The sequence below is a fragment of the Schistocerca americana genome, chromosome 1 (genome assembly GCF_021461395.2).
Source record: "Schistocerca americana isolate TAMUIC-IGC-003095 chromosome 1, iqSchAmer2.1, whole genome shotgun sequence".
NCBI lineage: Eukaryota > Metazoa > Arthropoda > Insecta > Orthoptera > Acrididae > Schistocerca > Schistocerca americana.
In genome coordinates, this window is record NC_060119.1 from 422,086,040 (window position 1) to 422,108,389 (window position 22,350).

At 38.3% G+C, this 22,350-nt stretch overlaps 2 protein-coding genes across 2 annotated transcripts in view; one reads left to right on the forward strand and one right to left on the reverse strand.

Moving 5' to 3' along the window:
- LOC124556458 (synaptotagmin-14) overlaps positions 1 to 22,350 on the reverse strand; it is a 579,934-nt gene that overhangs the window by 161,533 nt on the left and 396,051 nt on the right. The gene's annotated exons all lie outside the window — the stretch shown is intronic.
- On the forward strand, positions 432 to 7,197 carry LOC124602537 (transcription factor Ken-like). The gene is made up of 3 exons (XM_047136327.1): positions 432 to 993; positions 2,795 to 3,566; positions 6,988 to 7,197. The coding sequence occupies exons 1-3, from the start codon at positions 507 to 509 to the stop codon at positions 7,028 to 7,030; spliced, it is 1,302 nt and encodes a 433-aa protein (XP_046992283.1). The 5' UTR covers positions 432 to 506; the 3' UTR covers positions 7,031 to 7,197.

Genomic DNA, 22,350 nt, shown 5'->3' on the forward strand with positions numbered 1-22,350 from the left:
CGAAAGGCAAAGGTCCCGAATTCAAGTCTCGGTCTAGCACAGAGTTTTATCTGCCAGGAAGTTTCAGCAATTTTCTTGTTTATGGTGGGGTCAGCTGCTCTTGTATTCTCTATTAAAAAATAACAAGCAGCTGCTTTCTTATGTCGATAGCTGCAATCCTTGGTCTTAATTCTCCACAAACATGTGTGACTCCTTTACATTGCATTAAAAAAGAAAGTTACTCATGCGCAGGTCTCCCGCCCTTCCGCTACGATCTGTCTGCGCAGAAGTGATGTGCGCAGACTATCGTGCAGACAGATCGTTGCATGTGGGCCTGCCTTCATGCATGCCGCAGTAAACATGATGTGTAGCCATCTTCGTAGTGTAACTTCTTTGGCGGCAGCGTTGAGTTTTATCTGCGCCAAAGTGATTATTATAGGTCGCCGGTCGGTGAACGCGGCAAATTGTATTGAATTTAGAAGGCAGGGGCCGAAGCGCTCGGTATTGAAGACGAGTTAACTTCTGCCATGGCTTGGCAATTTTACTGCCCCAGACACTATGGGTTAACCATGAACGCAGTTAATGATTTTGTGCAACAACTTTCGTTTGTGGATGTGAAACTTGTATGCAAGAACAAAAAGACTGTGTATTCCCACAAGTTAATACTGGCTTCAGCTAGCCCGTTTCTAAAGGCTGTTATTGAAGAAATGAACAATTCCGATGATATGGCTACCTTGTTTTTACCTGATTTCGATTATAATATTGTTTCTCTGTTGCTGACGTTCCTCTGCGAAGGTATTATGAAACTTACATGGGAAGAACTAGGAGAATTCCGGGAGCTTTGTAATGGGCTAGGTATGAATTTCCCTGGTGCCGACGTGGTAAAGGTATTAAATGAGTCTCATTACTCGCAAACGTCGCAAGCAACTGACATCGAAGCAAACCCAATCGCAAATACAGAACGCGGAATACGTACTTCGTCTTCGCTCGTGTCTTCCAGAGAAGCTTTCCATAGTGAGTATTACCAATAATTCCATAATTACCGAACTGCCCTTTCACGACAGAAAATCAAACTTAGATGTTTTTGTCCATTTAACATTGGAGTGACACACACACACAATTAGCCATCATTTAAAAATGTGACCTACTTAATTTATTAAAAAAAAAAAAAAAAAAACATATCTGAGCATAAAATGCTAACATCGCGCGCTGCAACATCTTTATGAGAAGTCATGGACTTCCAATTTATTTTGAAAGCCGCCGAAGTACTAAACTCTCGTGTATGTGTGTCTGAAGTATTTAACAAATGCTGCATGATTCGGTGATAAATTATAAGTTTGATGTGGATAACGCATCGAACACAGTCTCGGTTTTCTACAGAAACACTTGTGATTTACATATTGTATTTGGGGGTGTAGTGAATAGCACTATAGCGGCGTAAACTCTTTCCTTTTTTCATTTTCAAGGACTGTAGCTCCCATACAACTCAACAACTGCAAATGTTTTTATTCATAGTTTGTGACAGCAGTTGTTTTGATCGAGATACAGTTTTAACGTAAGCACATTTTGTTCTAATCTGTAACAGTACTATAGATAAGTGCACATTCACTCATGAAGCAGAATGCAACAGAAAGTCTTTCATTTGTCTTAGTGGTCTTTATTTAATGGTAAGAAACTTCGAATGAGTTTCTTGTAATCTGCCAGGTTCATCTGTAGGGATGCATATGGTTTACATAATATTCCAACTGTATTGACTTGCAGTGTGTTGAAACAGCTCCAGAATAAATGCTGTGCACAGAGATATGTATGTTTATATTTAAGTGGAATTACTAAACAAAAGTTGCCCTGTCATTCGTATATCTTGGCCTAAATGTATAGGAACAAACTTGGGGTCCAGTGATGACACATGGTTTGTAGTGCTCTATGTACTTGTTGCTACAGATTGTACTAAATCACCGTGAATTTTACCACTCTAAATTTCATTCAGAGGCAGTGATAAATTATAGTTTATGCACTAGTTAATTACATTAAGAGGTCTTCAGTGTTATGTCACATACAAAACAAGAACAAAATGCCCTCTTTTTCACCCTATATTGGCAATACCAGATTGGTACGAATCACAAATTGGTACTAACTGCAATAGTAAATTTTACAAGGGTCTATTAATCTAGAGTTATGGACCAAGCAACATAAATATTAAAAAGTTGGGGGAGTAACTATTTTATTCCTATACAAATCAATTAAACAGAGTTGAATTTCAGCTTTATAGGGCTTGTAAATAGAACATTGGGTGCAAGAAAAAAACTATACACCTGTACATTGCCAGAATGACTTTATTGGTTTTTATATTGAAAAGGGTGCTCGAAGAAAAAAATCTTAAAAACATATTTCACTGTTGTAATATTTTTTTGTCTCGTAATGAATGATAATTTGGAGAATTCTGCTTGACATACATATTCCTACTCCATTTATAGGTGTTGCTTATAAAATCACAGAGAATAATTTGACACAATGTGTAAGGTTATTTTCACTTTCATGGGTTGGCTCTGTCAAGATTAACATGATTTCTTTTTTCTGGTAATTTTTAATGATTTATTTATGTAGTGATGGACTATATTTTTATTTATTATTCTAATATAGTTTAACATGACACAGCAACTGCAAATATTTGATCAACATTAATCTGAAAAAAAAGCAATAGAAAGAAAACATATGGATAATCTTTCCTCTCTGCTGTAAGTTTGTATTGCACTTTCCTAATTTTGACTCTGTGCTACTGCGTGAGAGACTGTTAAGTGAAATCTGTATGTTCCAGCACCAGCAAAGATACCTGATACAAGCAGTGCCTTTGCATCCATAGTACCAAAGATAGAAGACTGTGAAGACTGTCAAAATATTCAACTGACGCAGCCTGTACCTAGTAATGATAGTCAAAACGCAGTGCAGAATCTGGATGTTAGGAATATACAGCATAGTCTTACTGATAGTGATTATTCTCAAACAGAGGAACATACACAGATGAGTTTGGAGACTAGTGAAAGTGTTATGTATTCTAATGCCACAAGTAGTGGTGGCTCTTGGAGAAAAGTGATGTGCTCACACAGTGATACTCATACAGATTTAAATGTGTGCCATGCTAAAAGTTCAGTGCGAAAATCGTCACAAAGTAATGAAACATCTCGCATGCATTCCTTGCCTTCAGTGCCAATGTCTGTTGAACAAGATAATTTTCATAGCAGCAACTCTCACTTTACTCATCAAAAATCAAGTACTCGCCAAATTGTGAAACAGTCAAAAGCCACAGAACAAAGTGCATATCACCAAATAAAGAAACAGTCAAAAGCAAAAACGAAAAAACTCCATAGTGAGGCAGGTGTACAAAAGACGCATTTAACACAGATTTTGAATTCATCTTCTGTTCACAAGAAGCTGCCAGAACTACCAGGTGCCACTTCTCATAACATAAAACTATCACCACATGTGAAAAGTAGCAGTAGACCGAGTAACTCAAAAGGCCATAGTAAAACACAATCAGTTCAAAAATCTGTACGTTTGAAGAAGAGAAAAAATAGTGAGGGAACTGGGAGGTAAGTTTTATTCAGGAGCGGATATGCACGAAAGTGTTACCTGTAACTTCCACAAAGTGAATTTTGTTAATAATGTTTTATCTCAATATTCATTGATAATTTCTTACCATTAGACATTAGCATTTTTACTTTCTACGAAATTTTGGTCATGTAATAAAGCATGCACTCATTCAGTCAACCATTCTTTTGGTTTGCGATGTACTGGATTTTTAATGCTAAAACTTATTTTATGTTGGTAATTATTCTTATCGATAGCCTCTTAATTATACTGGGATTGCAACTACAGGAATGTCACATTGGGGACATACAGAGCACCTAACGATAGGTGTGTGTTTCGTGGCCAAAATTTCCTGTGTGTGCACTGTTATGTCATTACTCGAGGTAGCCAGCTGTCTAAAGTAAAGCATAGGGCACAAATACATTCCCCATTTCCATTTTGAAAAATCACATTTCCCTTAGCCTTTGCAGTGAATCTCAGATCTGATTTCCTTACTACTAGTTTTATGTGGTTATTCCACTCTTGCTGGGTATACTAGTTGTTGATTCTAAGAAGGCTCGGTGGAGGGTCAGACACAGAGTATATTTATAGCTGTTTTTGAGATACCCACAGCTTTATTAGTGAGCTAACTGACTCTGCCTTTGTTAACAGATAACTCTATGCTGTGTGTGGCTAAATACTTGAAAATGAAACTATATTATTAAAATTTAATACTGACAAGGGGATATCCTCTGTATGTGGCTGTAATCACAGGGCAAAGTTAACATGGAAACAGTTACGTTACAATGTCAATGTGCTAGCACACAGTATTGAAGATTAACAACTGGAAACAAGTGAATATTGATCTGAAGTCACAGACACAATCTTCTGACTTCTATTGAAATGGTTACGCCTATCAGCCGCCCCCACCTCCTCATCGAGTCATTTTAGAGTGAACAGTCAATTTTGTGTTAAATTTTTTGTGGCTCTTACAGTTTCCAATGTTCTCCTGTCATGTAACTGAACAATAGTGTGTCTGTCTGTCTACGTTCAGCTTATTGCTTTTATTTATATAAACTTTAACTGCCAGTCTTTACAGTGTTTATCCTTTACAAGTTCACCTGCATTATGCTGTTTTTCTAACATTGTAACATTCCTATACGCAAAAGAATTTTCTGCAAACAGCCTCATGGAGTTTCCGACACTGTACACTTTAAACTCTAGGTCTCCACATTAGTGATAGCTAATGTTCCAGTCAGAGGATGGTCATTATGTCCAGCAGTGCTGTGCCCAGTGAATCACTCTTGTCCTCATTGCCCATGTTATTGATGATTAGAATACATTTTATTTCAACACTGTAGACACGGCTGTTTTTATCCACACATACAGTGCAGTGATTGTGTAGATAATGATTGTCATTGTGGATATAAGGCTTAATCATCTTACTGGATTGCAGTTTCAACTTCTCTGTCTGTGCCTGGGTTTCTCAACTAGTGACAAATTGGTGCAAGAAGTTTGGTTGATCCGTTACTTCTAGCTCCTTGGTCTTGGGTTGTTATTTATGCTCACACATCTACATTGAAAATTGTTTAAGTCCTCATAACCCTTACAGTTTCCATTTCAAGCATGCATTAGTTGTAAACAGTGGCTACTGACAGTGAAAGGAAACATCTGGCTTTTTCCTTGTACCCATAACTATGAAGTACATAACTTTCACCGTTTTTGTGCCACCTGAGTATTAAATAGACAGTCTCTCTGTTATTTATAAAATATTTCACATGTGAGATGTTTGATGGGGAAATCAAGTACTAACTAATGGGTATTACCCATCTCCAGACAATGTAGCCACCTTCGCCATAGTCTTATCTTTTACAGTCTAATGATTTTTTTCCTTTTTTTAAAGAGAAGTTGGCTGTCAACTTTTCATGTAATTTATTTTCATCAGGTCCTTTTTTTTTACCATTCATGTTTTCATCTCTTATTGTTATTTTATTGTAGGCGTTGTTGTTGTGTGTGTGTTTTAACCTTATTTGGTATGTGATCCCTGTTCATTATAAGAAAATACCACAATTTCTTTTTGTGAAAAATTATTTGGCACAAGACTCGTAAATAAATAGCAAAATATGTCCACAGGGAGACTTCATGTAGACCCTGTAACATACTGAGTCTGTAAAAATTAGGGAAACATACAAAAGTGGATTTACATGTGATTAATTTTCAGGGGATAAAGGGAAATTTTATTAAGTGTTGGTAAGAGTGATCTTTGTGTTTTATTCAAACATAAAGATGTTTACTGGCAAATATTTTAAGTGACTGTAGTCATATGTCTTGTAGCAAAGCAAGAAAGGTCTCTTGCAATGACAAAATATTTGTATTAAAAACTGAATTCCGCAAATTATAACCTGAGTTGAGGACAGTTCCAGTATTTTTTTTAAGTGTTAATTAGTGGCCACATTAATTTAAATTTGATAATGTAAACATTACTGATTTGTCAGTGACAATGGAACACTCACATTAAGATTCATGAATAGTTTAAAGTGTCTCAGATGAGTACATTCTGCATATGTAGCAGCAGAGTCTTAGGATGAATGTTATACTTGTTTCTGATAGAGGATTATTATGGAAATTTGGAAAGAAGTTTCTTTTCTTTGTGGATAAGGGAACAGGGCTCTTCACTATATGAGATGCTCTGAACTCGGAGGACAGTTTGTTAATGAATAAATTGCAGTTGTTGCAAAAGTTATTACTGTGTGTTTTACTTATCCTTCGATCCTCGGAAATTTTAAAATAGTTTTTTTTCTCATTGACAATATGGTTGTTCATAGTACTTTCAGCAGAATATTTTTCCCCTTGTATTAAAATGTGGAGAGTATACTCATACACACCAAGCTGTTTGATGTATTACATTATTTTCATTACAGTGCCCCAGAGTAAGTGGAATAAATTGTAAAAAAAACTCGAGTTGATGACAATTTGTGTGAGAAGTGTGACAGTTTGTCTTGTGAAAGTTGTGTTGTATATTGTTGTGAAGAACTACAAACTATAGGGGAGGAGAAATTGTAAGAGAATAGTGTACGGTCAGGTAAGAAAATTTGTTATGTGAGGTTATAGATTAGGCAACACGAATTAGTTTGGGATGAGGTAACTAATTGGAATTGGACATACATTTTTCACTACCTTAAATAAAATAAAATTAAATTAAAATTTGTAATTTTTCATGTCAATGGTTCACAACTGAATGCTTATAGATAACAGATATAAGTGGGTCTCAGATACAAAGCTTGTCATTTTATCACACTTTTTTCTTTTTTTTTTTTTTTCGTATTCCATGGATCATTTTTGCAACAACCCACAATGATGTGTGATGTCAGTAGATTGACAAATAATATACATTTTCTCTGGCTACATGTTTCCATTTACATTACTGATTTTTTTTGTTTTCAGTCTGCAACAAAATTTGCTAAATGTGCCACACTCACATTCGTAGTTGCTGTATTTACATGAGAGACAACTGCTGGAAGATGGAAACTGAACTTTGGAAATATTTTTGACTGGCATGTTTAAATGTTAAGACCAGAAGTTGCTGTTCTAGGCCAGTCAAATATCGATTTCCTGATTCTCAGTTTTTTTGACACCAGTGACCTCTGGAAATCACCTATTCTGGTTTTTATGTAGTCAGAACAGTAGTGTTTTTTTTTATTTTTAAGTTATATACCAAAGGTAAATGTTCCCAGTCTATTATTTCTATTTCACCTTCATTGTATAAAAATTAATTCTAAGTTATTTGAAAAATTTTAAAAACAGTATGTTACCTGACAGCCCAAGCACATTTCAAAAACATTTGTACGTTTACAATGGAGCAAAAATTGATTGTAGCAAAAGAAATCCAGAATCTAGAACTACATGTCCAAAGGTCAATAATGGAGTGTTTATATGACCAACCAGATGTGGTATTGGGAAACTGGTTTATGAAATCGGGTTTTGGGAACCCCTTGTTGATGTAGTGAGTATCTACTCAGAAAGTCATCAGTGGAGCAGGAGGAGTTGTCAAGTTTCGAATGTTTCGTATATTGCTCCTATTGTTGTTGCAGCTCTGTTGGGCTTTTAGTGCTTACACCAACAACACAACTCTGTTTGTGCTTTGAATGAATGTAAGGTGGGACATATTAGAACATTAGCAAGCCAAGAATTTACCACTGTGAAAATCTGGAACTAATATGTCCACACTCGAAAGATTCAGCATGAGAGCTACTTGTGTTCGGCTAGTTGGTACCTTTATGTGTGTTCTTGGTGCTGGCAGCGTGAATGAGCGAGTCAGCTAGTGTGCTCATTTGTAATATGGTAAACTCATTTTATATCACTGTCATACAAATTCAGTTGCTTGTGCAGTTATCAATCTTAGTGTTACAGACGTGGAAGTTTGAAGTGCTGTAAGCTAAATAAGTGTTGTTAGTGATTTAAAACTGGTTGGCATGGCCCCCTGGAGTAGTTAGTTTAGCCAGATTATGGAGATCCATAGTTTAAATCCCCATTCACTCAGTGTTGTTAAGAATTTTGTTGCTTCCGTAGATCGCTGTGAATGCATAGGTAGTTTCTTTAACACTTCTTGAGCATTTGTCCATTTCAGCTGCTCTTGAAGTGAATCTCAACACTTTGTCCCTGATTTGTCATACATTTACTTGTCCTTCTGTATTGACATTATCCCCATTCCACTGGGAGAAGAGGTATGGAAAAATGATTGTTAGTTTCTCTTTGTGTAAGCTCCTTGTCTAATATATTCATGGATTCAATTTTCAGAATCGTGACAATATATTAAGATGTTGTTGCCAAATTTTACCTCATTCCATTGGTCAAGATTAGATTGATATTGGGTACAATTTTGATCAGAGACCACCCACAGCTGTAAGAGGTCTTTGATTGAAACTAACACAATATATGTAGTTACTAGTGCACTGTTGTGTGCCACCAAGAAATTGTCAGTTCAGTTGCAAACCTGGCTACATACTGTTTTACTAAGTAAATGATTTTTGATGGAATTAATTTTATATTTTGTAAGCCGAAAAGCACCTAATCCTGTCAACCTATGTTCCCCTGTGACCTCTTAGGTTATTGTGTGTGAAGAATCCATTTATTTTTAACATTACATGTGTGTTCAGAATCACAGTTGATTGTCACATCTGATGATTGGTTCTCTGTAGGTCATTGTGTTGTTTGTGTTGTGCTCGTAGCACTGGTGTACAGATTTTGCACATTTGGAATAATCATAATTTGCCTAGATGAACATAGCAAATTTTAGACGTACTATTCATTATTTTTGCAGAGGAAAGCCATGTTTCGTGCAAATAAAATATTAATGATGCTGTTGAAAGTATCTGCTGTAGGAAATATGTTTCTCAGCTTTAAATGTAAGTGTGGAACAAAATAAGGAACCACACAGAAACAGTGTTCAAATCACAATCAGAGAAAGAGGAGGAATATCACCATTGAAGTAATTTTTAAGTGTAATACTCATATTGGAAGGAAGAACAATAGAAAATGAAGGTATCTTATTTGTATTTTCAGTCTTAGATAAAGGTATTGGTAATATGAGGTGCTAGAAGACATTCAAAGTACTGCATGGGTCACACATGTCTACAGGCAGGGCACCAGAAATAATAATAATAATAAATCTACAATCTGATATTATTGACATCCACCTGTTGTAGAATCTTAGGACATTTCAGATGTAATGAGATGTATTGAACTAAAGACGTCCTCCATGCCATCCAGCACAGATTCCGAAAACATTGCTATGCAAAACCCGACTTGCACTTTTGTATCGTGGTCTCCTGAAAGCTATGGATCAAGGCAATCACCCGGGACAGTATTTCTTGACTTCTGAAAAGTGTTTGACTCATACATTGTTGCTTATTAATGAAAGTATGATCATATAGACTATGAAACAAAATTTGTGACTGGAATGAAGATTTTGTGGCAGGGAAGGCAAAACATTCTCTTTAAGGAGTGTCATTGACAGGTGTAGAAATGCAGGCATGACCTGAGGAAGGATGTCCTTGCTTTTCATGTTGTATATTAATGATCCAGCACACAGTGTTAATGGTAAGCTCAGAACTTTTGCAGATGCAGTTATCTGTAATGAAGTACCGTCTGGAAAAAGCTGCACAAATATCTAGTGAAATCTTGGTAGTATTTCAAAGTGGTGTGGAGATTTGCTGCTAGCTTTGAATTTTCAGAAATGTAAAATTGTGCACTTCACAAAATGCAGAAATGAAAAGAATGGTTTGCTACTCACCATTTCAGTGAGATGTTAAGTGGCAGCATACCAAAAAGACTGCTAAACATGTGGGCTTTCGACCAAAAGGCTTACTTACACACCACACACACTCTCTCTCTCTCTCTCTCTCTCTCTCTCTCTCTCTCTCTCTCTCTCTGCCTAATGCATGTATCTGCACCAGGAAGCCTGTGTTAGGTTTCTACCTGGACAGGAGTTACCAGAATGGCCTGTCTCACTCAGTGCTTAATATTTCTTGAATGCATTTAGAAATATTTAATTCTGATGTGTAATATTTGTTATCCTCAGGGTGAACATTATTGGAGATGTAAAAATTTGTTTCTGACTTTGAAGCTTCTTTGTGAATTTATGGTTGTTACAGATCTGCAGAGATATAAAGACCTTTCTTTCAATAATTCTTGATCAGATTTTTGTAACACATTCAGAAAATAACTATTGCTTTCAGATTTTTTATACTCTGAAGATCAATCAAATACACTCCTGGAAATGGAAAAAAGAACACATTGACACCGGTGTGTCAGACCCACCATACTTGCTCCGGACACTGTGAGAGGGCTGTACAAGCAATGATCACACGCACGGCACAGCGGACACACCAGGAACCGCGGTGTTGGCCGTCGAATGGCGCTAGCTGCGCAGCATTTGTGCACCGCCGCCGTCAGTGTCAGCCAGTTTGCCGTGGCATACGGAGCTCCATCGCAGTCTTTAACACTGGTAGCATGCCGCGACAGCGTGGACGTGAACCGTATGTGCAGTTGACGGACTTTGAGCGAGGGCGTATAGTGGGCATGCGGGAGGCCGGGTGGACGTACTGCCGAATTGCTCAACACGTGGGGCGTTAGGTCTCCACAGTACATCGATGTTGTCGCCAGTGGTCGGCGGAAGGTGCACGTGCCCGTCGACCTAGGACCGGACCGCAGCGACGCACGGATGCACACCAAGACCGTAGGATCCTACGCAGTGCCGTAGGGGACCGCACCACCACTTCCCAGCAAATTAGGGACACTGTTGCTCCTGGGGTATCGGCGACGACCATTCGCAACCGTCTCCATGAAGCTGGGCTACGGTCCCGCACACCGTTAGGCCGTCTTCCGCTCACGCCCCAACATCGTGCAGCCCGCCTCCAGTGGTGTCGCGACAGGCGTGAATGGAGGGACGAATGGAGACGTGTCGTCTTCAGCGATGAGAGTCGCTTCTGCCTTGGTGCCAATGATGGTCGTATGCGTGTTTGGCGCCGTGCAGGTGAGCGCCACAATCAGGACTGCATACGACCGAGGCACACAGGGCCAACATCCGGCATCATGGTGTGGGGAGCGATCTCCTACACTGGCCGTACACCACTGGTGATCGTCGAGGGGACACTGAATAGTGCACGGTACATCCAAACCGTCATCGAACCCATCGTTCTACCATTCCTAGACCGGCAAGGGAACTTGCTGTTCGAACAGGACAATGCACATCCGCATGTATCCCGTGCCACACAACTACCCTGGCCAGCAAGATCTCTGGATCTGTCCCCCATTGAGCATGTTTGGGACTGGATGAAGCGTCGTCTCACGCGGTCTGCACGTCCAGCACGAACGCTGGTCCAACTGAGGCGCCAGGTGGAAATGGCATGGCAAGCCGTTCCACAGGACTACATCCAGCATCTCTACGATCGTCTCCATGGGAGAATAGCAGCCTGCATTGCTGCGAAAGGTGGATATACACTGTACTAGTGCCGACATTGTGCATGCTCTGTTGCCTGTGTCTATGTGCCTGTGGTTCTGTCAGTGTGATCATGTGATGTATCTGACCCCAGGAATGTGTCAATAAAGTTTCCCCTTCCTGGGACAATGAATTCACGGTGTTCTTATTTCAATTTCCAGGAGTGTACATCTCTTGCTGAAACATAAAGACTGTACATCGAATGATGTAGAGGGCTTTTCAGAATCTGTGGAGAAGTTGTTACTTACTCTGACACTTAATAATTTGTCACTGGCACTCTTTAAGAGTATTATCATGCTCTCTTACTCAGTGGAACCACATTACCTTATCATTTTCTTTGTAGAATAAATAACTAGAAAAATGTGACATCACAAAAGAGAAAAGTCCTAAATACAACTTAGAGGTCACAACAGTGAAAAACTAGTGAGTTTTGGGGGAAATACCCTAGCAAACCTAAAAACATGTCAACATCACTCAGATAACCAACGGCTGGCATGTCTGTACTCGACACTAGTGCTCAGGGGTTGGCAAGGAGGCCTAAATTACGTTGTCAATACCATTGAAGGAAAATTCAGAGGCAGCACCTGGGGAGTGGCGGAGCAAGACAAATTAACTTGTTCGGCAATCAAAGGATTAACTTGTATGACAAATGAGTTACATGGAAAGTAATCACACAATTACAGTACAGGAATAGATCTGCAAGTAGGGAAAGTAACAAATCTAAGATTTGAGTTTTATGGTCATTCTGGCTGAAGAAATTAAAACTTATGAGCATAGAGAAATGCAGTGGATGGCAGACTTAGCCCTTAGTTTCAATCAACAATTAGCAGAGCAAATTCCAGCCATGACTGGTTGAAAAGAGAATAGAGACTCGACAAAAAATAGTAGTGATGATGACTCAGTTGTAGACATACTGGTGACATTATCTGCTGCATAGCTGGAGATGCTCAAAACTGATATCAGACATAGACTGGCACAAGAAAATTATACTATCTTCAACAAATGCCCTGCCCTCTGAAAGTGTGTTTCTTAAGCACAGAATTTCATAGAAAAGGAATGTGGATTGTGGGGAAAAGAAGGCAATCAATCGTATGCAATTGGAATTTGGTTTTACAGAATTTTGTAAATATTTCAATGTACAAATACAGAATAAAATTAGTAGAAAAATAGATGATGATACTGGAATATTGAAGGGACGGTATGATAGGACACTAGCTAAGGCCAGTTGTGGATTTAAATGTTCTTTGAAGGGAAGAACAGTCATCTTTCTTTAATCTTTTTTGGCACTTGTTTCTTTCGATTAATGCATACTCTTTATGAGTGCATTCCCTAATAATAGGGTTTATTCTTGAGTTTGATTTAGTCTGACAGTTGAACTAATGCACAAGTTATGACAGTGTTGACTAACAGTACTTGAGAAACTATAATTGTATGAAATCTTCTGACTGAGCATTCTCTAACATATCTATGTACAAAATTAATAGATTGTTCCATTCTCGCTTGGCAGAAATGTAAGGTATATCACTGAAGATGCAATGCAGTGCAGAAAATCCACTGTTTTTATTTTCAGTTGTAACACTATTTCTGTAGGTGCTTCACTAGTTACACTTTTTTTAGATTTATGTAGTTTTTCTCTGCACTAGACCAGATGTCCTCCCAAAAGTTGCCACACATATTTTCTCCGGCGTTTCAGCAGATATTTGCAATTTGGTTTCACAATGTATAGCTGGTGTCATCCGAGATAAATAGTGCTAGTCACATGCCCTTTTGATAGAGCGGTCTCAGATTAGTATGATGTGATTCTTGTTTTATTGATGCGCATTAACAGTGACATTAAAACAGGAAGAAAAACCAGCACACCAGCATCAAATTAGCACCTCTTTAGCTTAGTGATAGCAGTCAGGACAGGCCAGGGCAATGCTATTGCTGCTGGAATACTGGCTCTTCTTCGTGTTATTAGATGTCCCTGTTAATAAATCTCAATAAAACAAAAATCACACTAGAGTAATTTGGGCCACTCTATTGATTGGTTGCATAAAATTCCACTTTAAAAATAATGTTGTTTGTAATGAGAAGCAAACGAATGGTTTCCACCAGCCATGGGCATTGCATGGAAGATGTGATGAGCTGTATTTGTTTGGGAAGACTCCAGCTACTCATTGCGCCGGCCATGGTGGCCGAGCGGTTCTAGGCGCTTCAGTCTGGAACCGTGTGACTGCTACGGTCGCAGGTTTGAATCTTGCCTCGGGCATGGATGTGTGTGATGTTCTTAGGTTGGTTAGGTTTAAGTAGTTCTAAGTTCTAGGGGACTTATGACCTCAGCTGTTGAGTCCCATAGTGCTCAGAGCCATTTGAACCATTTTGAGCTACTCATTGCAAATATTTGCTGAAACACCAGAGAAAGTACACCTGATGACTTTTAAGCAGGACACCGTGTATAATTTGGAAATATAATAGAGTTTCATATGTTGCATCGCACTAGAGTAAGGGAATACACACAGTGCTGTAATCACCATAATATCTAATGCAGAAGGCTGTAAAGCAGGGTTTCCAAACCACAGATTGCATGCAGCCCAAAGCAAGTGTTAGTGCAGCCCAATAAGTGAGCACCTATCACAAAATCAACAAAAAAGAAAAAATCCATGAAATCCCTGCTGTAAAGTATATGAAATGTATTTATCATCTCGGCTTGCTCTTCATGGTGTGGAGCAAAACACCAGAGGCATGTTTGATGGTAGGAGTATGCTTTGTTAGCTTTACTGCAAATTGGGTTCTTCACACAGAGAATTGTGCTCAAATATGTTTTGAGAATGATGGGTTTTTTGAGTTCTCAGACATGTAATACTCAATGCACACAGAGTGGTACTCTGTAATACACGAATTAATGCTGTAGTATGGCAAGTGCAACATCTGAGGTACAACTGAATAACAATGCATCAGATATGAATTCCTTTCCACTACTGTCAATGTGTGCAGAACAAATAAATGTTCCTCAGTAACTATGCTGGATCTGTTTATCAATCATGTACAGGGCTATTACAAATGATTGAAGCGATTTCATAAATTCACTGTAGCTCCATTCATTGACATATGGTCACGACACACTACAGACGTAAAAAAACTCATAAAGTTTTGTTCGGCTGAAGCCGCACTTCAGGTTTCTGCTGCCAGAGCGCTCGAGAGTGCAGTGAGACAAAATGGCGACAGGAGCCGAGAAAGTGTATGTCGTGCTTGAAATGCACTCACATCAGTCAGTCATAACAGTGCAACGACACTTCAGGACGAAGTTCAACAAATATCCACCAACTGCTGACTCCATGCGGCGATGGTATGCGCAGTTTAAAGCTTCTGGATGCCTCTGTAAGGGGAAATCAATGGGTCGGCCTGCAGTGAGTGAAGAAACGGTTGAACGCGTGCGGGCAAGTTTCACGCGTAGCCCGCGGAAGTCGACGAATAAAGCAAGCAGTGAGCTAAACATACCACAGCCGACGGTTTGGAAAATCTTACGGAAAAGGCTAAAGCAGAAGCCTTACCGTTTACAATTGCTACAAGCCCTGACACCCTATGACAAAGTCAAACGCTTTGAATTTTCAGCGTGGTTGCAACAGCTCATGGAAGAGGATGCGTTCAGTGCGAAACTTGTTTTCAGTGATGAAGCAACATTTTTTCTTAATGGTGAAGTGAACAGACACAATGTGCGAATCTGGGCGGTAGAGAATCCTCACGCATTTGTGCAGCAAATTCGCAATTCACCAAAAGTTAACGTGTTTTGTGCAATATCACGGTTTAAAGTTTACGGCCCCTTTTTCTTATGCGAAAAAAACGTTACAGGACACGTGTATCTGGACATGCTGGAAAATTGGCTCATGCCACAACTCGAGACCGACAGCGCCAGCTTCATCTTTCAACAGGATGGTGCTCCACCGCACTTCCATCATGATGTTCGGCATTTCTTAAACAGGAGATTGGAAAACCGATGGATCGGTCGTGGTGGAGATCATGATCAGCAATTCATGTCATGGCCTCCACGCTCTCCTGACTTAACCCCATGCGATTTCTTTCTGTGGGGTTATGTGAAAGATTCAGTGTTTAAACCTCCTCTACCAAGAAACGTGCCAGAACTCCGTGCTCGCACCATCGATGCTTTCGAACTCATTGATGGGGACATGCTGCGCCGAGTGTGGGAGGAACTTGATTATCGGCTTGATGTCTGCCGAATCACTAAAGGGGCACATATCGAACATTTGTGAATGCCTAAAAAAACTTCTTGAGTTTTTGTATGTGTGTGCAAAGCATTGTGAAAATATCTCATATAATAAAGTTATTGTAGAGCTGTGAAATCGCTTCAATCATTTGTAATAACCTTGTATGTATTGACAAATAATCTGTCAAATACCATAATGAAAACTTTTTCACAATGGTGCAGATGTGGAAGAGGAGCATTTAATAGGCCAATAGATTCTGAATTCATCCTCTGTTCACAAGAAACTATCAAAAAAATAGGTGGCTTTTTCACGCAATGAAACAGTCACGTATTTTGAAAATTAACAGTACATCAAGCGAGAGACCACCAGTTCAGAAGTTTTAATCTGGGGGAAAAAAAAATGCAAATGAACAATCATATATGTTTCCTTCATAAATCAGAATGTACAAAAGTTTTCATGAAATTTCTGCAAAACAAATTGTACATAGTTACTTATCTTTTATGTGAATATACACTGATAATGTCACTTTACCACCACATTGCAGCATTTTTCAAGTTCATTTTTATCACAGACATTAGTATTGTACGTCATCGTTTCTTCCCTTTCTATTCCTGTAGTTCAGTACATGAGCCTCCTTAAGATTAAAAGTTTTCTTCTCATTGCATGTTGTTTTTTCTTATAGTTGATAACAAGATTGGGGTTTCAGAACAAATGTAAATTAGTTGTACCCTTCAGTTTTTGCACTGCATAAAGATTTGCAGGGATGGGGAATGGCTAATTTTGAGATTGGTACAAATCATTAGAGACTCATTTTCAGTCCAGAAATTCCTTTTCATATATTGTTTGGTATATTGGTGGATCCTACAGATGTGGTGACTTGATGCCTGACAGGGTGTACACCAAAACATTTTTCTTCCTTTTCCCCCTAGCCAAAACAGCATTTTTCACAATTTTCAGTTAAAAGCGCATGGAATAGTCTGTCAGTGACTCATGGCCAGCACTTCCACTACTTTGTTAGAATGCACTGACACTACTCCGTTTTTTTTTAGCTATTTTTGACATTGGCCTTAAGTCAGGAGGCCTAAATAATTGTTTGGTAGTGTAATATTTTCTTCATGTATACTGTTACTATGTCTGGCAGCCATATGAAGAAAATGATTGTAAACAAATTATAACCAACCCCATATTCTGAACTTTTATTTTTATGGCTCTTACGTATCTGTGTGTCATTACCTTGTGGAAATTGAAGATCTGATGAATAACTGTTTAGTGCTAATATAAATGACTGAATGACTTTAATATTGATGAATGATTCCCCTTTTAACATTGTATAATTCTGCCATTATATTTGCAGTCAAATAAACTTTCTTCTTTTTATATAGTTTTATTTTTAAAAGTACGTTTGTTAAGAGGACATGGACAAAGGGCATCTTCAGCAGTTTGTAAATTGTTTCAAAATCACAATTATAATATATGTGTGTACATAATAAATAGCTACCCATGCATGTGGCTAATTTGAACAGAAAATAAAAAATAGGTTGCTATAAAATTTAACATGTGCACCTAAAATCCAATTGTTCTTGAATTATGGTCTATAGACATCATTTTGGCACCTGACCCGTACTTTTAGTAATACTCGTGAATGTGGTAAGTTATCAGCCACACTGTGGTTCATATTCTTCCTTGCACTATACGTCCCCACATATGTGCTGTGAGTTTGTCAGAGGATGATTAGGACCATGCCTAATAAAACTTATACTACCTTGATGCTGGTGACTGAATTTACATCTTATCTCATTCACAGTGTTGATATTTTACTTTTTTTCAAACACATGCACAACTGTGTAGCCTTTACTATGCTTAGCATTGCAAGAAGGAAAAGGGGTTCAGCAAATAGTTGCAAATCTAATCTGTCCTTTTTTTTAAAAAAAAAAAAAACAAAAACTGTAGATCTAGATTTCAGCAACCATATAGCTATCTTCATTGCAAAGAAAATAAAAAGCAATTATATGGAAATCAATACTTAAAAGATGTAAATTAAAACTACATTTTACACTAGTATTGGTGAAGTTTGATAACATACCATTTAAATTGAGTAATATATGCTTGTTAAGACTTTGACAACATTTTATTATATGACCTTAGATCGTACATGGCCAGATTCTGAGGCTGTTGTTTATAGAGAGGTACAAGCAGCCTTAGCTTACATCATACATGTAGAACAACCCTCTGTTCCACTAACATCAACTCTTGTTACCAGTACATTGTGTTTTACATAAAATTGATAATAAACTTAAAAAATTAAAACCCAATAACCTTTATTAAAATTAAATAGTTTTGGCATAAAGCAAATACCGTGTTGGAAGTTTTGAGTCATTGAGTTTGTGGACAAGTAACCACATAATAAATGTGGAATAAAATTCAAAATATTGTCAGACTTTTTATAAAAATTATACATTGATAAAAGCCTAGAGTAACCATTCATACTCAATAATTGTAATTACATTGCTTCCTATTAATGTAATATCCCCACCAATAGTAACGTAAAAACATCATTTGAATTGAAATGCATTAAAGTATATAAACTGCCTTATAGTTTAACTACCAGCATATCAATTTATACAGATTTTGATGCAATTGAAGCTAACAATGTTAATAAGCAAGATAAAAGTGAAAAATCGTATTAACAAGATTTGTTCTCACACTGTGCATTGCCAAGTGTTGTCATATACAGAGGGGAAACTGTTAGGCATGCTACGTCTCTCCTCAGTTGTGAACATCTTCTGTCCTGAAGTAGGTGGCCATTGAAAATCTCCCAAAAAATGGTTGCTTTTCACCACCAAGGGCAGAAGACTGTGTCCACTCTCAATTAGCTAGGCAGCGAAGTCAGATTTTTTCAGCTATGTTGTGCTTATCCATGCCACATGTTCACCAAGCCCAGTTTCTAGTCTTCTTCGTGTCTGCCCCCACATAACAGGTGTCACAGTGTGAACATTTAATTTTATACACTCCTGATTGGTGACAAATACTTCTGTCAACACTTTTAGTTAATATACACCCTAGGCTATTTGTAGTTGACAATGACACCATTACCTTATGTTTCTTAAAGACTGATGCTATTCTTGTACTAATTTTGCAGTAGTGTGGCAAATATATATACAGTATTTATTTTTGCTACCTTCCATCTTGTTGTATTCAGTAGCAGTTGTACAATAAATTTTATTTACATAATGTGGAGTATATTCTTTCTCTTTACCAATGTATTTAATGGTATCTAGCTCTTACTTCTTACCCAGCTTGTGAGAGTGGGTGGTGGAAAGATAGGCAACTTGCTTTAAATGTTCAGAAATGTAAAATTGTGCACTTCACAAAACAAAGAAATATCCTATCAGTGAGTCACTGCTGGAATCGGCCAGCTCATACAAATACCTGCGTGTAAAACTTTGTGGGAATATGAAATGTTATGATCACATAGCCTCTGTTGTGCGTAAAGCAGGTGATAGACATTGGTTTATTGGTAGAATACTGGGTTAGCGAAATCATTCTAAAAAAGAGATTGCTTGAAAATCACTTGTGTGACCAAGTTTAGAACATTGCTCAAGTGTGCAGGACTCATACCAAAGAGGACTAATAGGTGATAATGGGCATACACAGAGGGGGCCAGCAGGAATGGTCAGAGATGTATTTGGTCCATGTGGGGGTGTCACAGAGATACTGAAGAAACTGAAATGGCAGACTCTTGAAGGTAGACATAAACTGTCTTGAGAAAGTCCATTAACGAAGTTTCATGACCTGGCTTTAAATGATGACTCAAGACTACAACTCCCTATGTATCGCTCATATAGGGATCATAAGGATAAGGTACAATAATTACAGCATACACCGAGGCATTGAATCAATCATTCCTCCTGCCCTCCATACTTGAATGGAAAGGGAAGAAACCCTAATAACTGGTACAATGTGATGTACCCTTTTCCTTGCACTTCATGGTGGTTTGTGGAGCATATATCTAGATATAGTGGGAGACTGAATAGGCAATTAATAGCAAGACTGAAAAAGCATTTTTATGTTGACTTGGATGGTTGGAATCATATTTTGCAATAGCATCAGTGCAAGTATTTTTCCTGAAAAATCCCTAAACTGTGTTTTTCCATTTTCATCTAAAAAAATTAATGGAACCATTGATTTCCACTTCACATGTAAAATTGATTTTCTTATGTAAATCATTCATTAATAATGTGATTATTACTGTTGACTAACAAAGCTTGTCATCATGTATCCCAAGTAGTGCAGCATCTTTTCTGTTAAAGTGAGATTTTCAGTGAAAAACTTTTACAAGTTAGTTGACAAAAATATCAGCCAAAACAAGAAATAGAGCTCCCTATGTTAAGTCCATTGTTTTGAAGGTATATTTCATAATTTAGATTTAAAATAATTAGACTTCAAGGTTAATGACAATACATTGATGAACTAATGAATTTCATATCTAGAAATCATTTCCTGACTGGTTAGATTCTTTCTAATAATTTCAATGGTGTTATTAACTGGTATATTAGTGTAAAGTTTACTATATGTTAGGACATAAATATCATGTCTGCTGCTATTGGTATGTTGTAAATGTTACTGGCCAAATCACAAATATTTTTCTGTAAAAAACTGAGTCATTTCCTGGCATTTCTACTGAAAGGACCACCTGTTCCATCAGCAATCTGTCTTAGAATCATATGTTCTTATGGAACTTAAACTGTGCCCTAAGCATAGGTGTTTGTGGATTCATGGCCTTAAGCTGCTGTACTTCTGTTTGAAAATAGTTCTCTACGTGTTTTTAGCTTTTTATTCAGTTTTTTCCATGCTTCAGAGGTTAGGTCTCTATCGATCCTTTTAATATTATTTTCATAAAAAATCTTTTAGTCTTAGTTACATATTCAACATTTCCCACAACCACCACTGAGTTTACCATATCCACCTTCATAATGATGGCACCTTCAACAGTGATTCTGCTACTCATCCCACCCACAGTTGATTTTTCAATACTTCTATTATTGCAGAACATATTAGATTCATTCTTAACAATTTTGTTTACAGCTACTGCAGTCATACTTCACCCAGTCTTTGAAGTCTTTAAATAGTCAATAGCATATTTCACATTCAAGGTAATGTATTTAATGGTTGTGCCACTAATTTTAGTATTCACTTTATATTTCAAGTATCTGCTTAACATTACCTCCTTGTGTTCATTGAAGTTAATGTAATATAATGTGAGTACTATGATTAGTGATAGAGCTATTAAAGATGCTTTTTATATGTGAAATATACCATTGATGCTCTAGCAAGTTCAAAGATTGAGCAAAATAGGTTTGCAGTAGCTGTAAACAAAATCATTAATGTTGTTGATATTGCTGCAGTCTTCAGTCTGAAGACTGGTTTGGTGCAGCTCTCCATGCTGCTCTATCCTGGTCAAGCCTCATCATCTCCTAATAACTACTGTAACTTACATCCTTCTGAATCTGGTCATTCATCTCTTGGTCTCCCTCTATGATTTTTACCCCCCCCCCCCCCACCCACACACACACACACTCTCCTCCAGTACTAAATTGGAGATCCTGTGATGTCTCAGAATGTGTCCTATCTAGCAATGCCTTCTTCTAGTCTGATTATGCCACAAATTTCTTTTCTCCCCATTCTATTCATTACCTCATCATTAATTACTTGTTCTTCCCCTTCTCCCATCTAATCTTCAGCATCCTTCTGTAGCACCACATTTCAAAAGTTTCTATTCTCTTCTTGACTAAACTGTTTACTGTCCATGTTTCACTCCCATACTTGGCTACACTCCATACAAATATGTTCGGAGAAGAATGGCCACCAACAAACTGCGACCAAGAAACAACACACCACCCTGTTGCTGAGCACACTGCCCAATATGATGTCCTTCATTTCAGTGACTGCTTCACAGCCTGTGCCACGTACATCCTTTCAACCAACACCAGTCTTTCTGTATCGTGCAGGAGGGAACTCTCCCTGCAATATATCCTACATTCCCCTAACCCTAATGCCCTCAACCTTCATTAGCCATTGTCCTTACCCATCTAGCCCCTTCCTACACAGCTCTCATTCCACCAAAGCAACTAATCTTTTTACTTCTCCCCATTTCCACTACCCCTCCTTTCTCCCCCGCCCACCATCTAATCTCCTGATTGCACCTAGCTACCGTACTCTCCACCCTATCCCTGCAAGCTCTCAGCAGCGCTTTACCATCCCCCACCCCTACCCTGCTATCTCTCGCCCTCCCTATCCCAGCCCCCACCCCCTTCCCCCACCCAGCTGCCTCTCCTATAATGTGCACCTGCTCGCGGTCTGGCTCCAGCTGCCAGAAACTGTGACCATGTGCTTGTGAGCTGCATTTGTGTGTGTGTGTGTGTGTGTGTGTGTGTGTGTGTGTGTGAGAGAGAGAGAGAGAGAGAGAGAGAGAGAGAGAAAGAGAGAGAGAGAGAGAGAGTGAGTGAGTTTGTGCATGCGTGCGTATATTTTTGACAGAGGGCTTGTTAACCGAAAGCTTAGAATCTCTGGTGTGTGGTGACTAGCAATGATCCTTTTCATTAC

Bases quoted from the DNA above. Each gene is read 5' to 3' on its own strand.
- LOC124602537 (XM_047136327.1), top strand. From the start codon at position 507: ATGGCTTGGCAATTTTACTGCCCCAGACACTATGGGTTAACCATGAAC. The intron at 994-2,794 runs GTGAGTATTACC...TGTATGTTCCAG, and splicing joins TTCCAGAGAAGCTTTCCATA to CACCAGCAAAGATACCTGAT. The intron at 3,567-6,987 runs GTAAGTTTTATT...TTTTGTTTTCAG, and splicing joins AATAGTGAGGGAACTGGGAG to TCTGCAACAAAATTTGCTAA.